Source organism: Callithrix jacchus, chromosome 4 (genome assembly GCF_049354715.1).
Source record: "Callithrix jacchus isolate 240 chromosome 4, calJac240_pri, whole genome shotgun sequence".
Lineage (NCBI taxonomy): Eukaryota > Metazoa > Chordata > Mammalia > Primates > Cebidae > Callithrix > Callithrix jacchus.
In genome coordinates, this window is record NC_133505.1 from 154,336,772 (window position 1) to 154,357,652 (window position 20,881).

General features: G+C 38.6%; 1 protein-coding gene across 1 annotated transcript in view; it reads left to right on the forward strand.

Moving 5' to 3' along the window:
* SAMD5 (sterile alpha motif domain containing 5) overlaps positions 1-19,711 on the forward strand; it is a 58,536-nt gene extending 38,825 nt beyond the window's left edge. Inside the window, exon 2 of the mRNA XM_054254500.2 lies at positions 16,172-19,711. Within this exon, the coding sequence (XP_054110475.1) occupies positions 16,172-16,234 (63 nt within the window). The 3' untranslated portion in view covers positions 16,235-19,711. The remainder of the gene's footprint in view (positions 1-16,171) is intronic.
* The last annotated feature ends 1,170 nt before the right edge of the window (positions 19,712-20,881 follow it).

A 20,881-nucleotide genomic window follows, 5' to 3' on the forward strand; every position in this document is an offset into this window, starting at 1 on the left:
TTGTACATGTTGCCTCCTCAGAGAGACCATCATTTCAGTATGCCGCCACTCATTATCATATCACTCTCTTACTGTCTTTCTAGAACGTGGCAGAATTTGAAATTATCTGTGTTACATGTCTAATTGTTTAGTCTCTGCTTCCCAATTTGAATATAGAATTATGACCATAATGTTCCCTGTTAATTTTACCCCAGAATGGGAAATACAGAGAACCAAGTCCTAGTCCCAGGCCTGTCGTTAACTTGCTTTGAAGTCAATTCATTTGTGATTATGAGAACTGAACTCATCTCAACGTCTATAAAATGAAGAAATGTACAGTATAGGAATTACAAAGGCTTTCAAATGCTTCTCCCAAAGATATCCTCTATGCCTTTTGTTTCCCCTTTGGAAAATGATCTACTTAAAATGATCTACTTTCTTGATTAGGACTTAATATTTCTAAAATATTGGGTGGCCATGTGCTGAAAGAGAAGATGGTGCTATGAAGGAATTTGCACAGGGTCTCCCAGAGTGAATTGTTGTTCTTACCCTTCCTTGGCTTTCTCCCCATGAAAGTGAAGGCACTGTATGACTGATTATGTTTCTCCTCTTGAAATCACCTTTCTTGCATTTCCCCTCCCTGCAGGAGTATTAAGTGTCTTACCCCTTTGAACTCTGACATGCCTTGGTAAATGAAAGGTGAGCAGAAGTGATGTGGCTCTCTTCCAGACAGAAGCTTTACAAAACTGCATGGTTCACAAATTAAATCTTTTTCATTAGTCACAGTGACTGGCAGTGATCCTGATAGAGAATGTTTTGTCAGCTTTGGTCCTGGAATGAAGAAAATGACACAGAACCATAGCTGACCCACATTGGATTTATAGCATGAGTGAAAAATAAACCTTTGTTGTAAGCCATTGAAATTGTGAGGTCATTTGTTACTGCAGCAGAACTGGCCCATCCTAACTGATACACATAGCCTGATACTCACGTGCACCAATTCAAATCATCTGGGCCTGAATTCGTATTGCAGCCACCGCTGAGCAAACAGTTCTGCACAAGTTTCAACCAGCATCATATACGTGCACCCTAGCAGCTCATTAGTTTAGGCATGGGCTTCTTGCTTTCTCTCCAGAGGCTCCTCTAACTTTGTCATGTACTCCTGTGGGAGCTGACTAGGCACTTATACATGTATAAGCAGGAAGTGCAAGGATATTAACACCCATAAGACAAATCTTGACAAGCAGATAATGGAAGGTGATGGATAAATGTTTCTCTCTTGATACTTTTTCATGCGCAGCTCTGAGATGCATTTCCTAAGGCTCCTGGAAAGGTTTCACATAAGAGAGCAGCACATCACCAAGCAGCCAACCCCTTCAGCATCACATGGGTGTTGGGCTTTCTTTCCTTTGTTTCCCTCTCTCCTTCCTTTAACTCTCTGGGATCACATTCCCAAGCAAACTATCTACCTATAAGCCTTTGTCTCATGCTTTGTTTACTGGGAGAACGTGACTCATCACCAGTTAGACTCTCTTTGAATTGAACCAACTTGAATATTATCCACAATATTCAAAAATAGCAAATTATTTACTTCTATAGCATGGAGGATTATACTGTCCATTTATAATAACTTATAAAACACAAACAGTTTGCTACTTAGACTGGAAGTTATTATTAGATTTGCTGATCTAAAAATAAGTTCCTCTCTCCACCATTGATCTTCCATTACCTGGCTATTATTAAACATTCAAAAATAGGCCATATGTGATGCCTCATACCTGTAATCCCCACACTGGGAGAGGCTAAGGCGGGAGGATCACTTGAGCCCAAGAGTTTGAGACTAGCCTGGGCAACATAGCAAGACGCTTGTCTCAAAAAATAACAATTAGACGGGCATGGTGGTCTACTGCTTGTAGTTTGAACTACTTGGGAGGCTGAGGAAAAAGGATTGCTTGAGCTCAGGGATTTGATGTTACAGTGTGCTGTGATCACTGCACTCTAGCCTGGGCAACAGAATGAGACCCTGTCTTAAAAAAAAAAAACGTCAAAAAAATAGCATGTTGAAGGGAAAGAAATTATACCCTGTTGGTGGGAATGTAAATTAATATAATCTCTATGGAAAACAGTATGGAGATTTCTTAAATAATTAAAAATAGAACCACCAGTTGATCCAGCAATCCCACTACTGGATATTTACCCAAAGGAAAAGAAATTATTATATTGAATGATACCTGAAGTTGTATGTTTATCACAGCACTATTCACAATGGCAAAGATATGGAATCAACCTAAGTATCCACGAATGGATGACTAGATTTTAAATGTGGTATATATACATAGTGGAATATTATTCAGCCATATAAAAGGATAAAATCATTTCTTTTACAGCAATGTAGATGGAATTGGAGGCCATTATGTTAAACTATTTAGAAACAGAAAGTGAAAAGCAGCATGTTCTCACTTTTAAGGTGGGGGCTGAGCAATGTGTACAAATAGACACAGAATGTGGAGTAACAGACATTGGAGTCTTCGAAGGGTGTGAGGTGGGCAGGGGTGAGGGATGAGAAATTTCTTAATGGGAACAGTGTACATTATTGGGGTGACAGATGAAGAAAAGCCCAAACTTGACCACTACTCAATATGTCCATGTAACAAAACTGCACTTGTACCTCTTATATATATATATATATATATATAGATAGATTATATATATATATATATATAATATATATATAATATATATATAACCACGCCCATTATTAGTTCTCGGTCCATCCTGGTGCCATAACACATAGATTTTGGTTGGAGGAATCCATGTTTTTTGACATTCAGTGATTTGTTGAGTAGCATGTTGTTAGACGCATGTTTCAATGTGAAACCACAAAAGAGGGTATGGCAGAGCTGTCATTCTGTAATACCTTGCTGCCCTTCTGCTCCAGGTTCTCAGACCACTGACAGTGCCCTGGGGCACACTTTAGTTGTTAGGTGCCAAGGGAAGTATTTTTTTTTTGTTTAGGAATTGAATTGGCCGAATTCTCATAGCGAGGAGGCTCTGTTCCCTTTTGGCCTCTTTGTCAGTCTATTCCCTAGAATCATAAATCACAGCATGACAGAACCAAATCTTAAAATCATCTAGCTAACTTTCTTATTTCATAGGTCAAAAAACAAGAGGTTAAGGAAAATGATCTACTTTGTGGGGTGAAGGAGAGAAATTAAGGGGGAATGTAATTTTGTCTGTTAAGAAGATACCATTCTCTTTTAACATAATTAAGTTCTTGATTGTGGTGCTCTTAAATGAACCATGAAATTCTAAGCACTTACCATGCAAGCATGATTTTTAACTAAGGCTTTTTTTTCTATCCCCAATCTGAATGTTAAGGTGGCAGATGCATAACTAATCTTAGCTGAATCTATATTAAGAAACCAGCAAGGTGTCTTTATTTAACTTGCATGATGTGTGAATATAATGTAGTGTTAAATAGCATGATTTTGCACATTGTGTCCTAAAATACAAAAAACTCCTTTGAAGTCATAGTAAAATGTGGTAATGTGAAAGGTTATATTTTTATTTGATCTCAAAGGAAATGAAAAGCATAGAAGAAAAGAATTGAGGACCTTATTTTCAAATACAATTTCAGCAGGTGTATATATACATCTATATGTATTTTATATGTATATATGTATTTTAACATTTTAATTCATATATATATTTAATACTTTTAAATCTGAAAAACAGAAGTCAGTGTTTGGGTTTGTGATCTATGTCACACAGAGGAAGCTCCTATCAGCAGAAGAAAGTTTCTAAAATCGTTGTTATCCTAGTTTATGTTTTCTGGAAAGCACCCAACCCATTGAGCTTCTGTGTTCTTGCACTGGGATGTTTCCATGGTTTCCTATTAGTTCTAGGAGATTTGGGTCCTTTCTGTTTTATCTCTGGAATTGAGGTTCCTGTAGAAACTACAGGGATTATCTTTGCTGTTTAATGTCTTTGCTGCGGTGAGTCAGATTCCTGAAGTAGTAACAATGAAATGTTTTAAGGCCAACTGCGGGAGATTATGTGAGAGGAAATCCAGCTATTCTGAGAGAAGACAGATAAAATGTTGGCCTTTTGCTTCTTGACATAACACTGTAAAGACCCCTTGCCTGCTGTACATTAACCAATGCAAGCATGTGGAGACCACTCCATGTTATATTTGAAGTTGGGATTCTGGGGTTTAACTTTTACTCAGTTAAGGAATTTTTATTTTAATGGAATTGAATTTCTTTAAGAATCCAATTCCAATTCAGAACATACCATTCTCCTGGGAAAGTGGCTCCCAATCCATAGAACACAGACCCTTGAGGAATTAATAGAAGATTCCTAGAACCTATTTGGGGACCAACTTTTGTCAGTGCACATTTGCATACGTAATGTTTTATATAAATACATTTGAAGGTGTTCTTAAATTTTTGGTCACTTTCAAAGCAGTACTTTTTCTCAATCAAAAAGTAGCAGGAAAATAAGAAAAGCCTAGCAGTAAGGTGACTCTGTGTGTGTTTGTGCACATGCACACATATGCCTGTGTGAGGCGGGGGTGTGGAGGGGCAGTCTATGTTTTTAGAAACAATTAAAGAGGTCTTTATGCTTCAACAAGTTGAGAGCTACTATGATAGTTATGTTCTATAGGGCATGCTTCACAAAGCTAAATGAAAAATTTTAAAGTTAATGACTAAACAGTGCTTAAAGCATACACATTATTCATGATTTATTCTAATAACATTTGTGGATGACTAACTTAATAATGCTGCTGAACATCCATTATGTTTTTGTTCTAAAGATGTGCGTATCTATGGCTCCTTAGGGGCGGGTTTACATCACTCAGTGATTGAACTAGAATATATAATTCCAGGTCTTTGTATAGGACAGGCACTGGAAAAATCATCCATACAGTTACATAGGCTTCCACAGTGCCAGATACTGTTCTAAACAGTCTTGCAGACATTAGCCCATTTAGTCCTCATAATAACCCTCTGGAATGTAGATACTACTCTGGTTCCCATTTTGTAGATGGTGAACTGAAGCAGAGAATGGTTAGGTTGGGTAACATGCCCAAGGCCATCCATCCAGGAAATGGCAGAGCTGGGCTTTGAATCCAGAGTCTGAGCAGATCCCTTGCCCTGTTCTGCTTCCCCCAGGGGACTTCATTTCTGTTCTGGCAGGAAGGGATGGGATGACTGCTGGGGAATATCTGGAGGCTGTCTGGTTTGGTTTAAGGTAGTATGCTTCATGTATTCTCCACTCCCTACCCCAACTCCCAAATTGTTTTCTCTGTTTCTGTATATCTCTCTCTCATATACAAACCCAAATACCCTATAACCACTGTGAACCCACTCTGAACACAGTGTCATCTGGACACAATGGCATAAGCTTATCTTGGACAATAGCTGAGAGGTCCCTTGATCTGGACTTTGCTCCTAAACCTTCCCCTAGGAATTGGTACTGCATAGCAGCCAGCCTGTATGGGTAAGGCCTACAAGGCATGATAGAACTCAGTCCTATTTACGTGTTTTCTTGCTTTAGGTAGCCCATTTACGTTTCTTCCAAGTTCTTTTGGACAAGGTCAACGTCTTAAGTGTTATTCAGATGACTTTACAAGCACTGCTCTTTTATAGCAGTTAGCTGTAGTCTAACTTGAAACCGACATCACAGCATGTTGTTTTTCTGAGAAGTCTGAAAGTGTCCTTTCTCAGCCCTGCCAAAATTGGACACGTGGTAATAAGACAGAAAACATCACGGGTACCCTGGACTTCCTTCATTCTGGCTGCCACTAAACATATGTATTAGTCCGTTCTTACACTGCTTTAAAGAACTGCTTGAGACTGGGTGATTCAAAAGGGTAAAAGGTTTAATTGACTGACAGATCTATAGGGCTTGGGAGGCCTCAGGAAACTTACAATTATGGCAGAAGGCAAAGCAAACATGTCCTTTTCCACATGATGGCAGGAAGGAAAAGTACTGAGCAAAAGAGGGAAAAGTCCCTTATAAAACCATCAGATCTCATGAGAACTCACTATCATGAGAACAGCAGCATGGGGGTAACCACCTCCATGATTCAATTACCTTCCACCAGGTCCCTCCCATGACACATGAGAATTATGGGAACTAAAATTTAAGATAAGTTTTGGGTAGGGACACAGTCAAACCATATCAACATGCAAATGTGCCTGGGAAAGAATTGCGAAAGACGATTGGCTGTTGTCTTGCTTCCTTGCCTATTCTAATTCATCAGCTGAGGTCATGTCCAGTGGAGACCAGGTCTCAGTGTTTGGGGAACTGAGCTTTGTGGCCAGGAGGCCACAGGCTATTTTGATGTGGCAGGCTAGCTGCACTCAGAATTGCTGGGTCACTTCAAAAGCTCTTGTTATTGGCATGGCTGACAAGCACAGTGCATCAGAGAAGCATGTTTTTTCCAGGCACAGCAGCCATCTTTGCAACCACCTCAACAGACAGGAGAGAAAAATCATCTCACCTAATGGCAGGAAGGTTCCAGACTTCCTAGTTCTTGGGCTGAGCCAGATGAGAGCCAGAAGAGTGAATGTGGAGCCATTGCTAGGATAGAGCTATCATTTGAACGGGCAGAATTCTATTTCAGACTGACAAGTTAGTTTGATGCTTGATGCTGATTTTGTGATACCCTACCTTGACTTCTCATATCCGGAAGTGGTATAGAGCAATGGTTCTCAAAGTGTCATTCCCAGGGCCCTTTCAGGGGGTCTGCAAGCTAATAATTATGTCATAATAACACTATAATGTGATGTTATTTGCCTTTTTCATTGGGAGGACATTTGTACTGGCAGCACAAAAGGAACAGTGGATAAAAATGTTAGCATCACACTGTCTTAGTACTTACTGTATTCTTCACCCATACGTACACCCAAATACACGTGCCAAAAGAAGCCATTTTTCCCTAAAATAGCCTTGATGAAGCAGTAGAAATTAATGTTTATTAAATCTCAACCTCTGTCTACATGATTTTTGAATATTCCATGTGACAAAATGAGAACTGCTCATAGAGCACTTCTGCTGCAAATAGACTTGGGTTGTAGCTCTTGTCTCCATGCCAACCGCTTGTGCTCTTGTGTGAGTTCCTGGCTGAACTGGCTGTTCTTTACATGTAAAACCATTTCACTTGAAAGAACAACTGAGAGACAAGCCATCTTATTTAGGCTTGGGTATTTGGCAGATTTCTTAAAAATAACTAAAGTGGCTGGGCGCGGTGGCTCATGCCTGTAATCCCAGCACTTTGGGAGGCTGAGGCGGGTGGATCACGAGGTCAAGAGATCGAGACCATCCTGGTCAACATGGTGAAACCCTGTCTCTACTAAAAATACAAAAAATTAGCTGGGCATGGTGGTGCGTGCCTGTAATCCCAGCTACTCAGGAGGCTGAGGCAGGAGAATTGCCTGAACCCAGGAGGCGGAGGTTGCGGTGAGCTGAAATCACGCCATTGCACTCCAGCCTGGGTAACAAGAGCAAAACTCCGTCTCAAATAAATAAATAAAGTGAACCTGATACTTCAAGAAAGATAATTGACAGTGTCTATTGTTAATGATAAAATTTGAATGTTCAAGTAAAAACAAGAGTTTCAGAAAACTTACATTTGCCCCAGTGAGCTTGATTGTTTCATACTGCCTAAAGATTTTTTTGATAAGACTACTTTGGGTGGTGATATTAACATGTGATTTTTAAAATATATTGAATAATGATATGTGTCAACATTTGGAAGACCTGCATAACTCAGAAACTGAATATTTCCAAATGACTAATACATGATATCATAAAATGATGTATGGGGAAAAATCAATTAAAAGTAGATTGACCAATGATTTTAATGTAAAACAGTAAGAAAAGTTCACTGCTATGGCAAATTTCACATGGCAAGTGACTTTTCAATATCTACAATTATTTATCAGAAAAGTCTGTTCAGATACTCTCTACTTTCTCAGTGACACATCTGTGTTAGGCCAGATTTGCTTCACATACTTCAACTAAAAACATATTGCCACAGATTAAATGTAAAGAGACATTTAGAGATATGTACAAATGTAAAGCAATGCCATATTTCTTAATTTTGGGGAGAATATATATTTATTTTTTATAAAAAATATTTAAGATAACATGTAATGCATTTACTCATGTTTTAAATGAATTAAATACATATTTTAAATATTTTACAGTTATAATTTAAAATCCAGTACACATCAAGAGTTTTAACCCATAAAACAAAATCTCTTTGGGATCCTCAATAATTTTTAATAATTCAAATCTCTCCTAGAACCAAAACTAGAGAATGGCTGGGATACGACATTGCAGTGTTTCTCAAGTGGAGGTTTCTGAGCTGTTAGCAAATTACAGAAAATTTTCCAGGTTGGGAATAGTGACTGTTTCATTCAATAAATAAAGTGAACCTGATACTTCAAGTTTCTTAAATTACTTAAATATTTTTATCTTACTTAAATTACTTAATTACTTAAATATTTTTATCTTTAAAATGAAAACTTTGTAGATCTCAAATATGCTTACATCACACATTAAACTCTCATTCTTCAATAACTAATATAAAAACAAAAATATTGGCAATTATTTTCAATTTTATTTTATCAGAAATAAATTATATCTACAACGATTGTATGTTATTTATAGAGCAACACTTGGAAGCGGCCACAAAAACCTTCTCTCTTGTCTTGAATTTAAAATAAATCACAAAGGCGGGGCGCAGTGGCTCACGCCTATAATCCCAGCACTTTGGGAGGACGAGGCGGGTGGATCACAAGGTCAAGAGATCGAGACCATCCTGCTCAACAAGGTGAAACCCTGTCTCTACCAGAAATATAAAAATTAGCTGGGCATGGTGGTACGCACCTGTAGTCCCAGCTACTCGGGAGGCTGAGGCAGGAGAATTGCTTGAACCCAGGAGGCGGAGGTTGCGGTGAGCCGAGATCAAGCCATTGCACTCCAGTCTGGGTAACAACAGCGAAACTCCGTCTCAAAAAAATAAAATAAATCACAAATATTCAAGTAAATAATAAACCAGTGGATATTTTAAGCAAAAGAAAAACAATAGTTCTGAACTTTGATTCTTTTCTATTTTTGATCTGTAACCAATAGTTAAATCTCAGTCTGCATATTAATGTACATGGAGTCCACATATAAACATATAGTTTTTAATGTATTTTAACAAATCATATTTTTCGTTCATAATTTAAACAGTTTGTATGTATCACTTATTGAATAGGAAGAAGTCAAACTTTTTAATTATGACATTAAATATAAGTAAATAGGCATTATACATAACATTTTATATTCTGAATAAAAATAAAATACCTTTTGCTAAAATCACCTTTGAATCTATCGCCAAAAACAATGAAGGGATTAAAAATATTTCCAACAGCATTTAAAAGCCTATCTTTCCTGCTAAGGAGTCTGTGTTTTCTAGGGCTTCTGTAACAAAATAACACCAGCTGTGTATTGAAACAACAGAAGTTTGTTTTCTCACAGTTCACAGCCAGAAATCTGAAATCAAGGTGTCAGCAAGGCCATGCTGCCTCCAGAGCCTCTCAGGGAGACTCTCTCCTTGTCTTTTCCAGCTTCCGGTGGCTCCTGGCATTCCTTGGCTCGTGGCCGCACCACTCCACTCTCTGCTTCCGTTTTCACCTGGCCTCTTGTCGGTGTGTCCCTGTGGCCTCTCCTGTCCTTTTCTTATGAGGACACCAGGGATTGGGTTCAGGGCCCACTCTAAATCTGGGATAATTTCATCTCAAAATCCTTAACTAAGAACATCTGCAAAGACTCTCTTTCCAAATAAGGCCACATTCTGAGGTTCTAGGTGGATGTGAATTTGGGGTTGGGGGGGATACTTTTCAACCATTATAGCTTACCAATAGAAAATGATTGCAGAGCACGAAAGCAGTTTCGATAAAGTGGGCTTTGCCATTGGACAGAACCACCCTGCCACTGATTAGCAGTTTGTCTACACTTTAAAGCCTCCAATTCTTTATTTACAAAGTTGGGTCTAGGATCACTATCACTTTGGCTTGTGGTAAGAAGTAAAGGTGATTACTTAAAAGTGGACATTTTCATCACAGTCCCTGGGAGGTAGGCACAGAATGAGTTCACTGGGTAAATACTAGTAGACGTTTGCTGCTGTTGCTAGAGCAGGCAGGTAATAATAATCATAGCATGTTCTATAAGCATACTGTTATGGCAATTATGTTGGTGATAATTGAAGTACGAGTTAGCAGATTAATGTTAACGGTGATTTCAGAGACCATTAGTATATAATAATAGATGATTTTCCTGTGGAGTAGGTTGATGAGAGAGAGAGAGACAGGAGAGAGAGAATGAGAACCTTAAGTGAGCACCAGGAGCCCAGGAGCCTGGTGAGAGCCAAGCCACAGCAGTGCTGCATCCAAAGACCCACCATATTTTAAAGCACTGCAGTAGAGGACAGACACTGGCATTCAGCACACTCCAGCATTGATGGCTATTTGTGTTCTGGGCTTGTGTTGTATAATTACAGGCCTGTGTCTTGAAGAGATTTTGGATGATATTTGGAGAACTTGAATCACAAGACAGAGGAAAAATCTAAAGGCCCCTATCACTGCGATTCCAAACAATCCAATCTCCTGCAGCTGTCCAATTGAATTCCTGTCACAGTTCTCTTGGGGGCTACTTTAGAATCTCCCCTACTTCTCCTTGAAACTCTGCCCTTGCCCCTCTCATGGCCAGTTCTGCAGGTAGCCTTGGCCCATCAGAACTGAGAAGTGGTCCACTACACACTTCCTCCCTCCCTCTCCCATTCACCTCCAAATGTGTGGGCCCACTGACCCATCTGGTCTTCATTCCCTCTGCTTTTGATGAGGAATTACCCGTCTCCCCTCTAAGACTAACTCCCCACTTTATCTACTCCGACCCAAGAGATAACTATGGTTCAGAATTAAACCTTTGTTTTTTGCATTTAGTCTGTCTCCATGGAATCCTTCCACTTCGTCTGTAAATACGCCTGAGCTCCCTCTTTGTTCTTAAAATCACTGTCCTTTCCAACTACCAAATACCTCCTTAATCGTTCCGTTAAACTTCTTGAAAGAATGGTGACCTAGCCCCCATTTCTTATTGTGATCAGTTGTTAATTATTAAATAATGACTGAATGTACTGTACAAAATTCCCAACAGTTAAATTCCCAGTCATTTCTTCCTGATCGAGATAAGGCATGGCCCTGACTCCAGGCAGTAAGGCGGTGCTGGCCTCAGAAGCGGCTGTCCCTGGGAGCACTGGCTGCCGCTTGCAGACCACAGTCCTGGGGCTTGGTCTCTTGTGTGGGAAGTTAGTATTCTCAGAAGCGTCAGTGATGAGTACAGCAAAGTACTTTAAGAAAGTAGGGAATTTGCATAGCTCTGCAGTTGGAAAAATTATAAAATCAGTTAGTGCCCCAGGATAGCATAAACAAAGAGGCTTTTGTTTTTCAAACTCTGAATTTGTTCCTGATCGGTTTTTTTTCTGAAGGAAAAGCAGTAGGAAAATGTCAAGCCAACCTCTCCTCTGTATTTTTCCTTTGCTGAAAGCTGCAGAAAAGTCCTGAATAAAGTTCATAACTCGTGTGGCTCTGAAAGAGGCAGTGAAAAGCCTGGAGTTTATTATAATTTACTTTAGTTTTTCCAGGAAGTAGAATAGTACATCTTCACTTGCCAAGGACACACCTCGGATGAAGGCAGGAGTTTATAATTAGGGTGGCATTGGGGTGTTTGTTTCTAAAGTCAAAAAAAGAAAATATGTGTAGAGTATAATGTGGATCATTCTGGAGTAGGCCAAACGTTTTTCTTTTCCACAGAATCTTAGAAAATGTACCCTAGAAGACTCTTTTCAGTAGGAAAAGAACCTATCAGGACATGTGTATATTGCCAGCTATTTGTGTAATCTAATGTTGTGTCCTTCAGCCCACTGGGGTTCAGGAGCCAGCCTGAGCCTTCCCTCGTGTGGGAGCCAAAGAGGAGATGCTTAGAGGAAAGATGACCATTAAGACACATATGGGCTCAGTGAACATATGTTGATCATGTTTTCTTTATTGTGTAGGCAGTAAAGACTATCTGACTTTCTAGACTAAATTTTTCCAATAGGAACTTAGGTTAGTGAGAAATGTTTGCAAAAATTATAGTAGGGACAATTTTATCGATCACTGGTAGTAATGGCTGACATTATATATAATGTTCCTGTAGGAGATATGAACACATGTAAAATGTAGGGATTTTGCTCTTGGAGAAATTGACAGTCACAGTGAGGATGTATTTAAGTGCCCTCTCTTCACACAGATTCCCACCTTTCTCGGTTCTATAGTAATAGCCAGTGTGACATGGCTGAATGTTGGAAAACTGAAGTTGAGTATGTCATAAGGTCAAAAAATCTTGTGTCTTATCACCAACCACCCAAAGACTCAGCTTTGTTCCCCTGTGTTATCCAAAAGAATAGAAAGCAACACTCCTACCATCATCAATTTTTTTGTTACACAGTTTCCCCCCCAAATTGTGTGTAAATTTTACATACTGTTAACATACAGTCACTGGTTATATTTCTTTAGCAACCAAATATGGAAAATGTGTGTCAACTGGTTCTACAGCTGCAATTGAGCTACATCCTTTAGAATAATGTCACAATAGAGAAATGACTTCTGAATGGTGTTTAGCCTGCCTCTCTCTCTGATTGCCTTTAATTAGGGGGAAAATCACAAGCTAAAAAGAGTAACAGACTTGAAGTCAGTTAAAAATCAGAGTAATCAACTGAGAAAAAAATGCAATCTCATGAACCTTAATTTTTAACCATAAGTTAATAGTTTCTTTATTCATTGAATAACATTTACTGCCTCGCCCTGCTTCTCAGATTAGAATTCTAACATTGATAGGGGATTTGGCATGGGAGAACTGACAAACCTTGATAACGAGAGACCCCTCAAACCCCGTAAAAGCCTAGAACAAATGAAACTGAGAAAGTCACAGCCCAAGAATTAGGTTTGGGTGGCTTAAATGTAAGAAGTCTCTGATTGAGAGTGGTCTCAAAGTCAGATAGGGAAGACTGGACCAACTGGGATATAAACCTTTTAGCAACATTTTCCTAGAAATAGGGGGATAATAATTTGGCACACTTCAAGGAAAATTCTGGCAATCACTTTAAAAAACAACAACAAAAACCTTGTCTTTAAAAATGCAAAACATTAGGGGTGTTAAGACCCAAAATATAACTAGGTACTTATTACTGCAGAGGTTGGTTTTCATGAATTTTGAGAAAGGATCAATGCCTTTCATAATTTTTTTTTTTTTTTTTGAGATGGAATCTTGCTCTGTCACCCAGGCTGGAGTGGAATGGCGTGGTCTCAGCTCACTGCAACCTTTGCCTCCAGGGTTCAAGTGATTCTCCTGCCTCAGCCTCCCGAGTAGCTGGGATTACAGGCACTTGCCACCACCACAACCCGCTAATTTTTGTATTTTTAGTAGAGACAGGGTTTCACCATGTTGGTCAGACTGATCTCAAACTCCTGACCTCAGGCGATCCTCCCGCCTCAGCCTCCCAAAGTGCCTCCCATGAGCCACCGTGCCTGGCCATGATTTTTAAGTCAACCTAGTTTGATAACCAAGGAAGGAGACTGTGAATATATGTGAACACATGATTGTTTTTCTTGGTAGAGTGAAGAAAGTGCTTTCTTTTTGCTTCGTAAGAGTGTGTCTGATAATTTAGGGGGAAAATGAAATATGAGAAATGTGTGATACATTCTGTGAAATGCACGTTTGCCCATAAGAGTTATCTTCAGCAGTTATCTCCTTCAAGCTTGTCAGAATTTTAGAGCTGTCCATTTCTGTTCCACTTGAAGAGTGGGACCTATCAAGAGCAGCCACAGTGTACCACAATATGATCAGCCAGAAAAGAATAAAGAGCATTCGGGATGGGGAAATCACCAACATTTCCTATGGTCATGAAGCAGCATGGGCTCCACTAATTATTGTTCTCTGCGACTCCTCTCACATCTTGAAACTCTCCATGACCCATTGCAGAAATCCTGTTCATCTTCCCTCCACCCTCTCCCCCAAAGAATGAAAAATAGCAGATTGCAAGGCTGGACTTGTTTAATGAATATGATTTGTTTTCGTGGAATCAAAGGCATGAGAGGTTTTGGAGGCTGATAGTTTGATGTTAGATTTCTGAAATAAGCTCATTGTCCACTCCGTTAGATGAGTTTAATATTCAGGGTGCCTTTGCTTGCTAGCTGATAATCTGTCCAAAGGCATTTTCTTTATTTTTATGTTTCTAGAGCAAAGTGACCTTTGAAGGCAGGCAAGACCATGTTTCTGACTTCAGGCAGAAGTCTATTGAACATGGGACAGATGTGGAATCTTGCGTTATAATGAGAATGTCCTCAAGATACATCTGACTCCCTTTGTGGTCTTTTCTTTTCCTGGAAGTAGTCTTGCTGCCATCTGAGTGACCCCTGACACTATAACCTAAGGCTTTTCCTGGATTTTTTCTGACACAAGTAGCTAGTTTTCTTGTACTCTATAGTAAATGTAATGTTTGGTGTTAACACCTTTTCATGTATTCATTTATTAGGGCATTAAAAACCAAACAGTGTTACCTTCTTTATATTCAGGGAACTTCCCTTCTCTACAGAATTTCCCCTTACTCCTCCTCTCTCTCCCAAAAAGCCCAACAACTTGGTTTGTTCAGATAGGTTGAAGGTTGCTTTTTTGCAATTTATAACAAGAGCTGATGATTAATAGAGGCATTGGTTTGGATATAGGTTTATTTTGGTGACTATTTGTATTAATTAGTAGTAAGATATCATTACTTAGTATTACAGCAAACTAGTCTGATTCTCTGGAGAAAGAAACTTCATGAACCTGGATAAATGCTTTCCATCTATTTAGATGTGATTGCCTGATGGTGTCACCCAAACTAATTAATAATGACATATGAGCTAACATATTGCCATCAGCAGGTGGCTGTTTGAGCAGGGGTGAAAATGGCAGGTAGTAAAACAAATTGCTGTACCCTAGAGAAATGTGCGGAATTCTTCTTTTAAAGAGTCTTGATGATGTCTGCAATAGGATTTTTATTTTGGGGGCACTTTCAAAGCTTGGAGAGGTTGGAAAGACAGAGACTAGAAAAACAAAACAAAGGAGAACAGAATGGATTTACCTTTTTCCAAAAGTTTTCCAATTAAATAAGCAAACAGTCGAATCCAAGCAGCACTAAATTCTCAGGAAAGACTCAGGCATTCTTCTTCTTCCTTCCAACTTTCCTTTACTTCCTTTTCTTTGTCCATCTGGATCTGTCAAGGGATTGTGGGCATGCAGCAGAGCCACGGCAGATGGCCAGTGCCCTGCAATGCATTGCTGCCTTTCAATTTCAGAAGGATCATTGCGACAATGAAGGGGTTAAAACTGTCAACATCTATCAGAGCTTGCAGATAATTAGTATAATATAAACCCAAGTATAATATAATATGAATCTGGATGGCAAAGACCACACAGCGAATGAATTCGACGAGGTTACTGCTTTGTAAGAAATTCTTATTAACCTCTTTCCAGCTCATGTATAACTATGGTTTTTAAAAGCCTATGTGAAAAAGTTACTGTTTATGCATACAAATGATCGTGATGAAATATGATTGTGAATCATTTTTACTTTGGAAGACGCATTTCGAATTAGTACTTGCAACTACAAGTTGGATAGATATGTGCTCTTCCAGCATGAGACAGGTCACCTTTGGAACATCTCACAGTGTAATGTAATGAGAGTACTGTTGCTCTAGTACTAACGTTGCTAACGCATAGTACTGAGTAATGTGACTCAGGTATGCAAACCATTACAAGGTATACTTTTATCTAATCTTTTTTTAAGTTTCCTTCTCTTGGAAGGAGCATAAAAAGAAAACAAAGTCGACCTTTTTAAACAAAATATAGGCTTACCAAGGATAAAATACCTTCTTCGTTAATTAGCTTGAAAGAGAAAATCGATAGATAACAAACAAAAACTCTTAGGGATGTTTTTCAAAAGTCCATGTGGTAAGGGACACGTATGACTTAAAAACAGGAGCAGAAATCCATGATGGACTAGGGGAAGAATGGGTAAAGGAGAACTTCAATAACCCAGATATGTTCAAATCCACAGGTCCCGATGGCCGGCATCCTAGAGTACTTAATGAATTGGCCGAAGTCCTCACAGAACCGCTAGATATCATTTTTGAGACCTCGTGGAGGACTGATGAGGTGCCTGAAGACTGGAAAAGGGCATATTTAGAACCTTCTTTCAAAAAGGGAAATGGATGATGACCCTGGAAATACTCATCAGCTTAACTTTTTGCTTGGACAAATTCTGGAATAATCAACTTAGTAAACTGGGTAACTGGCTTATAATAGCTAGAAATAAGGCAGTGAACGATCACACATAAAAAGTACTGAGTTCATTTTTAAAGAAGCTATCATTACGAGATACAGTCTCATGCATTTCCTGGATTCTCCCTTCCATTCATAATGAAAACAGATGAGGCTGCCTAACACATTTGGATCATAACTTATTTTAAGAACAATGTAACAGAGAGGTAGATTTCTGATATTAAGTAGTAAGTATATTATTTCCAAATTTGCTTTTAACTTGAGAACAGTAGCTTTACTTTTATATTCTAGTATACATTTTACTTCATTTCATCTAGGACCATGTTTTCATAAGATAAGATATTTTATATAATTCTATGTAGAATTGTTTGGTGAAGGAATTCTTATTTTAAGGTGCTTTTTATATAGTTTTGTATATTGGTACAATGATAAAGCTGATGAATTAGGGAACATCACCAAGGGAAGACAATTTCTTCTAACTTCTCTTAAATTTCATCTCACGGAGGTTTAGTATTAGGACTAATAAAAGTATCTTGTTCTGACATGGATCAAACAAGAGCCAGGTGTTTTATTTCATAGCTGGTTTCCCGTGCTCTGTGGAGACTGCCAGGGCCAGAGCCCACAGCCCGTTCTGAGCTGCTGTGCTTATCCACCTTGCTCTCTGGGCTTCTGACTTCAGGCCTGTGGTGGCCGGGAGGTGGGCAGTGGCAGTGGCTGGGGGAGCCCTGTAGAATTACAGCCTAAAAAGAGAGTAGATTGAGGTAGGGGGAGGAAATTAAGATGAATCTGGAATTTTTCTAATTCTTACTATTCTTGTGTTTGGGTGCTGGTAGTTTTTTTTTTGCTTGTTTGTTTTGTTTTGAGACAGAATCTCACTCTGTCACCCAGGCTGGAGTGCAGTGGCACAACCTCTGCTCACCGCAACCTCCACTTCCCAGGTTCAAGGAATTCTCGTGCCTCAGCCTCCCAAGTAGCTGGGATGACAGGCACAGAACACCACACCTAGCTAATTCCTTTGTAGTTTTAGTAGAGACAGGGGTTTCACCATGTTGGCCAGGTTGGTCTCAAACTCCTGGTCTTAAGTAATCCAGCCGCCTTGGCCTCCAAAAGTACTAGGATTACAGGTGTGAGCCACCGCAAATGGTCTGGATGCTAGTAGTATTATTTTCTGCTTAGAAAATGCAACCATGTTGATGGGACCAAAAATTTTGTTGAAAGGAAGCCATGGCAAAAGATGTAGACATACGACAGGTTCCTGAGGCTGTCAGGTTTTGAGAGCTCCCAAGTAGTACTGCATTACGGAATCTACTACTTAGAAGTATGTAAGAGATGTAAGTTCCCATCAGTATTGTCATGGTAAGAAGAATAAGAAACACTCAAAGGAAAATAAACTGATCTTCATTGTTCCCTATTGGTTCCTAAGAATAGATAGGTAGTTACTAGGGGCATTAGGTTTCTAAGGGCAATTGTAACACAATACTGCTTTAAAAATCTGAAGTTTAAATAGTTTAGCTATTAATGTAGGTTAATTCAGACACTGAGTAAAATCAGTCTCATTATTATACACAAATGTAAGGAAATTAAAATTTAAAAGCATGTATAGTTTGTCCTTAAACTATACAAAGCTTGTACTTTCATAAGGATTATATTCCAGTCAACCTTTCATCATTTTTTTTTTCAAATGAACCAGGGTCTTTAAAATTCCTAAGCTAGATTCATTGAAATGATGGGGGAGCCTGTATAGATTGCAGATATAATTGATTGTGATAACAAATGGCTTCCCGTTTGACCTCATTTCCAGGTGTTGCATCTGCAGCCGATTTATTTCACAGATGTCCATTTGCATGCACTTGTTGAACTTTGCTAGAAAGGACCCAGTTTTTGAAAAATCTATTACTTTTACTGTGGGCATTATAAGGCTATCTACTGCAATAAAAAAAAAACTTCCTTGGTTATTTCAAGTTCTTTTTTTCCTATTTGTGTAGTATCTAACTTCAATTCTTTTGCCAAGTTTAAATCTTCTCCTTGTGTCTGCTGTTAGAATTGGAAAATAACAATGCTCTACTTAAAGTAAGAGTCATAATCAGTGAAAAAGCCAATGGATTTTTAAAAGACATCTTAGAGCTAGGGGAAGAAAACTTTCAAATAAGCAGAGAAGTATTGAAGGATGCCCATGAATTCCTTTGCATTAAAATCACAATGAGGTAAGAGGTAGAATATAAGAGAAAGGAATTATTCCTACCATGAATTATATCTAGACACAATTAGTCTTAGGAAGAGTAATTTTTTCAGTGTTTTTTCTTTTTATCTAAACACCAATAATATGCTTAATTTTTGAATATAAAAGAAGTAGCAACTGACTAAGAACAAATAAATTATAAAAACTAGAGAATTATCTTGATTTGTATTTCCTAGAGAATTGAAAGAGATTAATTACAGACTTTCATTTGACAATATTGAGGAGTTTGGAGGGTCATAGCAAAATTGTCTTTAGTTCATCTTAAAATTTCAGGAGGTAAAAAAAAGATTTCATTCACATAAAAGATTTCATGGCATAGGGAAGGCATAATATTAAGGGCTCCTTCCTTACCCAGGTGGGAACTGAACCCACAATTCTGGGAAAAACTGAATTTATAGCAACAAAGGATAGTAGTTTCTCAACTTGGAGCATTCAAGCAGTTTCTCAGTTCAGAGATATTTACAGCATCTTGGTGTTATGCAATAACAGTGACAACAACAAGCATTGGGTTTTCACTTTGGATCTTAGTTTAAATTCTGAAGTTATTCAAGTAGTATTTTCCTGTGGTGAATCTGTTAAGGATATAAGCTATAATGTAGCTGGGAGAATCATCTTGAACAGTTATGAAACTGATTAAAGCTTCTTTTCCCTTGTCTGTAAAATGGGAAAAATAAATACCTCTCTAGTTCTTAAGAGGCTTAAGAGTTCTACAGCTTATACCCACATACAGTCCTTGGCCCAGTGCTAGGCAGGTAGCAGGTGCTGACTGCCTCTCTCCCTTCCCTTCTTTACTCATAGTTATCTTATTTCTTCTTATGTAGAAGAGATTATCTTAAAACTGACTGGAAAACTCAGATAGAAATTGACATTCCCTTATCACTGCCTTAAACCCACTGAATAAGTCCCCTTTGATTTTTCTTAGGAAGGATTAAAAAGGCTATAGCACTTTGCTTATTATAGGAGTTCAGTAAATGCTTGTTGATTGAATGAAAAGAATTTGATTTAAGAAAACAGTAACATTCCATCCTGGGCAACAGAGTAAGACCCCATCTCAAAACAAAACAAAACAAAACAAAATAGCAAATTCATAAAGGCCAGCAGTTTTCAAGTCTGAGGAAATAGGGACATAAGCAGATGTGAATATATTTCATTAGCTTTCTTCTTTTTATGGCAGTTTCAGATTGATAAATTTGGTGTGAAAATAAGTGAATGGCACATGTATATTTTCCTCTGATTTGATGACTGTGATTTATAAATTAGGAGTGCAAATGGGCTGTTCCCTGATACCATCTTCTGGAAAGAGTCCAACCAAGATACAAGCAGATGATGGTGGACTGGCAAACTCTTTTCTATATAAAGGAAAACCAGATGTGCCAGGGACTGGGAAGCACCTGCTTGAAAATTGAGATGAGCGTGTCTGAATTCTTCTCTTATTGAGTATTGTAACAGGTCCCTTGCATGGCGGTTGAAAAATAACAAAAAGAGAAGTTAACATAATTAAAATCTTTAGATAAAACATTTGCTTTATATAGATTCTTACAGGTAATATTTGATTAGGTATCAAAATATGTTCAGGCAGATGGAAGATTTCTGAATTTCTAAGCAAATAAGGGATAAAAAGTGGAATATTGCATCCAGGGATAAATAAAAGAAATAAGTGAAAGTCTGACCCTAGATTCCCAATTCTCAGGCCAATACAAAGTATTAGGAATTTCTTTTTTTTTTGAGATGGAGTTTCGCTCTTGTTTCCCAGGCTGGAGTGCAATGGCGCAATCTCGGCTCACCGCCACCTCCGCCCCCTGGGTTCAGGCAATTCTCCTGCCTCAGCCTCCTGAGTAGCTGGGATTACAGGCACGCGCCACCGTGCCCAGCTAATTTTTTGTAATTTTTAGTAGAGACGGGGTTTCACCATGTTGACCAGGATGGTCTCGATCTGCCGACCTCATGATCCACCCACCTTGGCCTCCCAAAGTGCTGGGATTAGAGGCTTGAGCCACCGCGCTCGGCCAGAATTTCTTATCTCAGCTGACATCTTGTGCTTAAAGCCATATAGATGCATACATGATTGCTTTATTAAATGTAACAATTTGTGTAGAGCAGAGCAAATCCATTAGGCTTTCTCTTTTAGAGTTTTCTAATTTTTCTCTTATTAGCTCTCTCAGTTGTCATCAATTACATATTCCTACATCAGATATTTTACACAATCAGATCCTTTGATTAAAAAATCATCTTCAACTTTACATTATT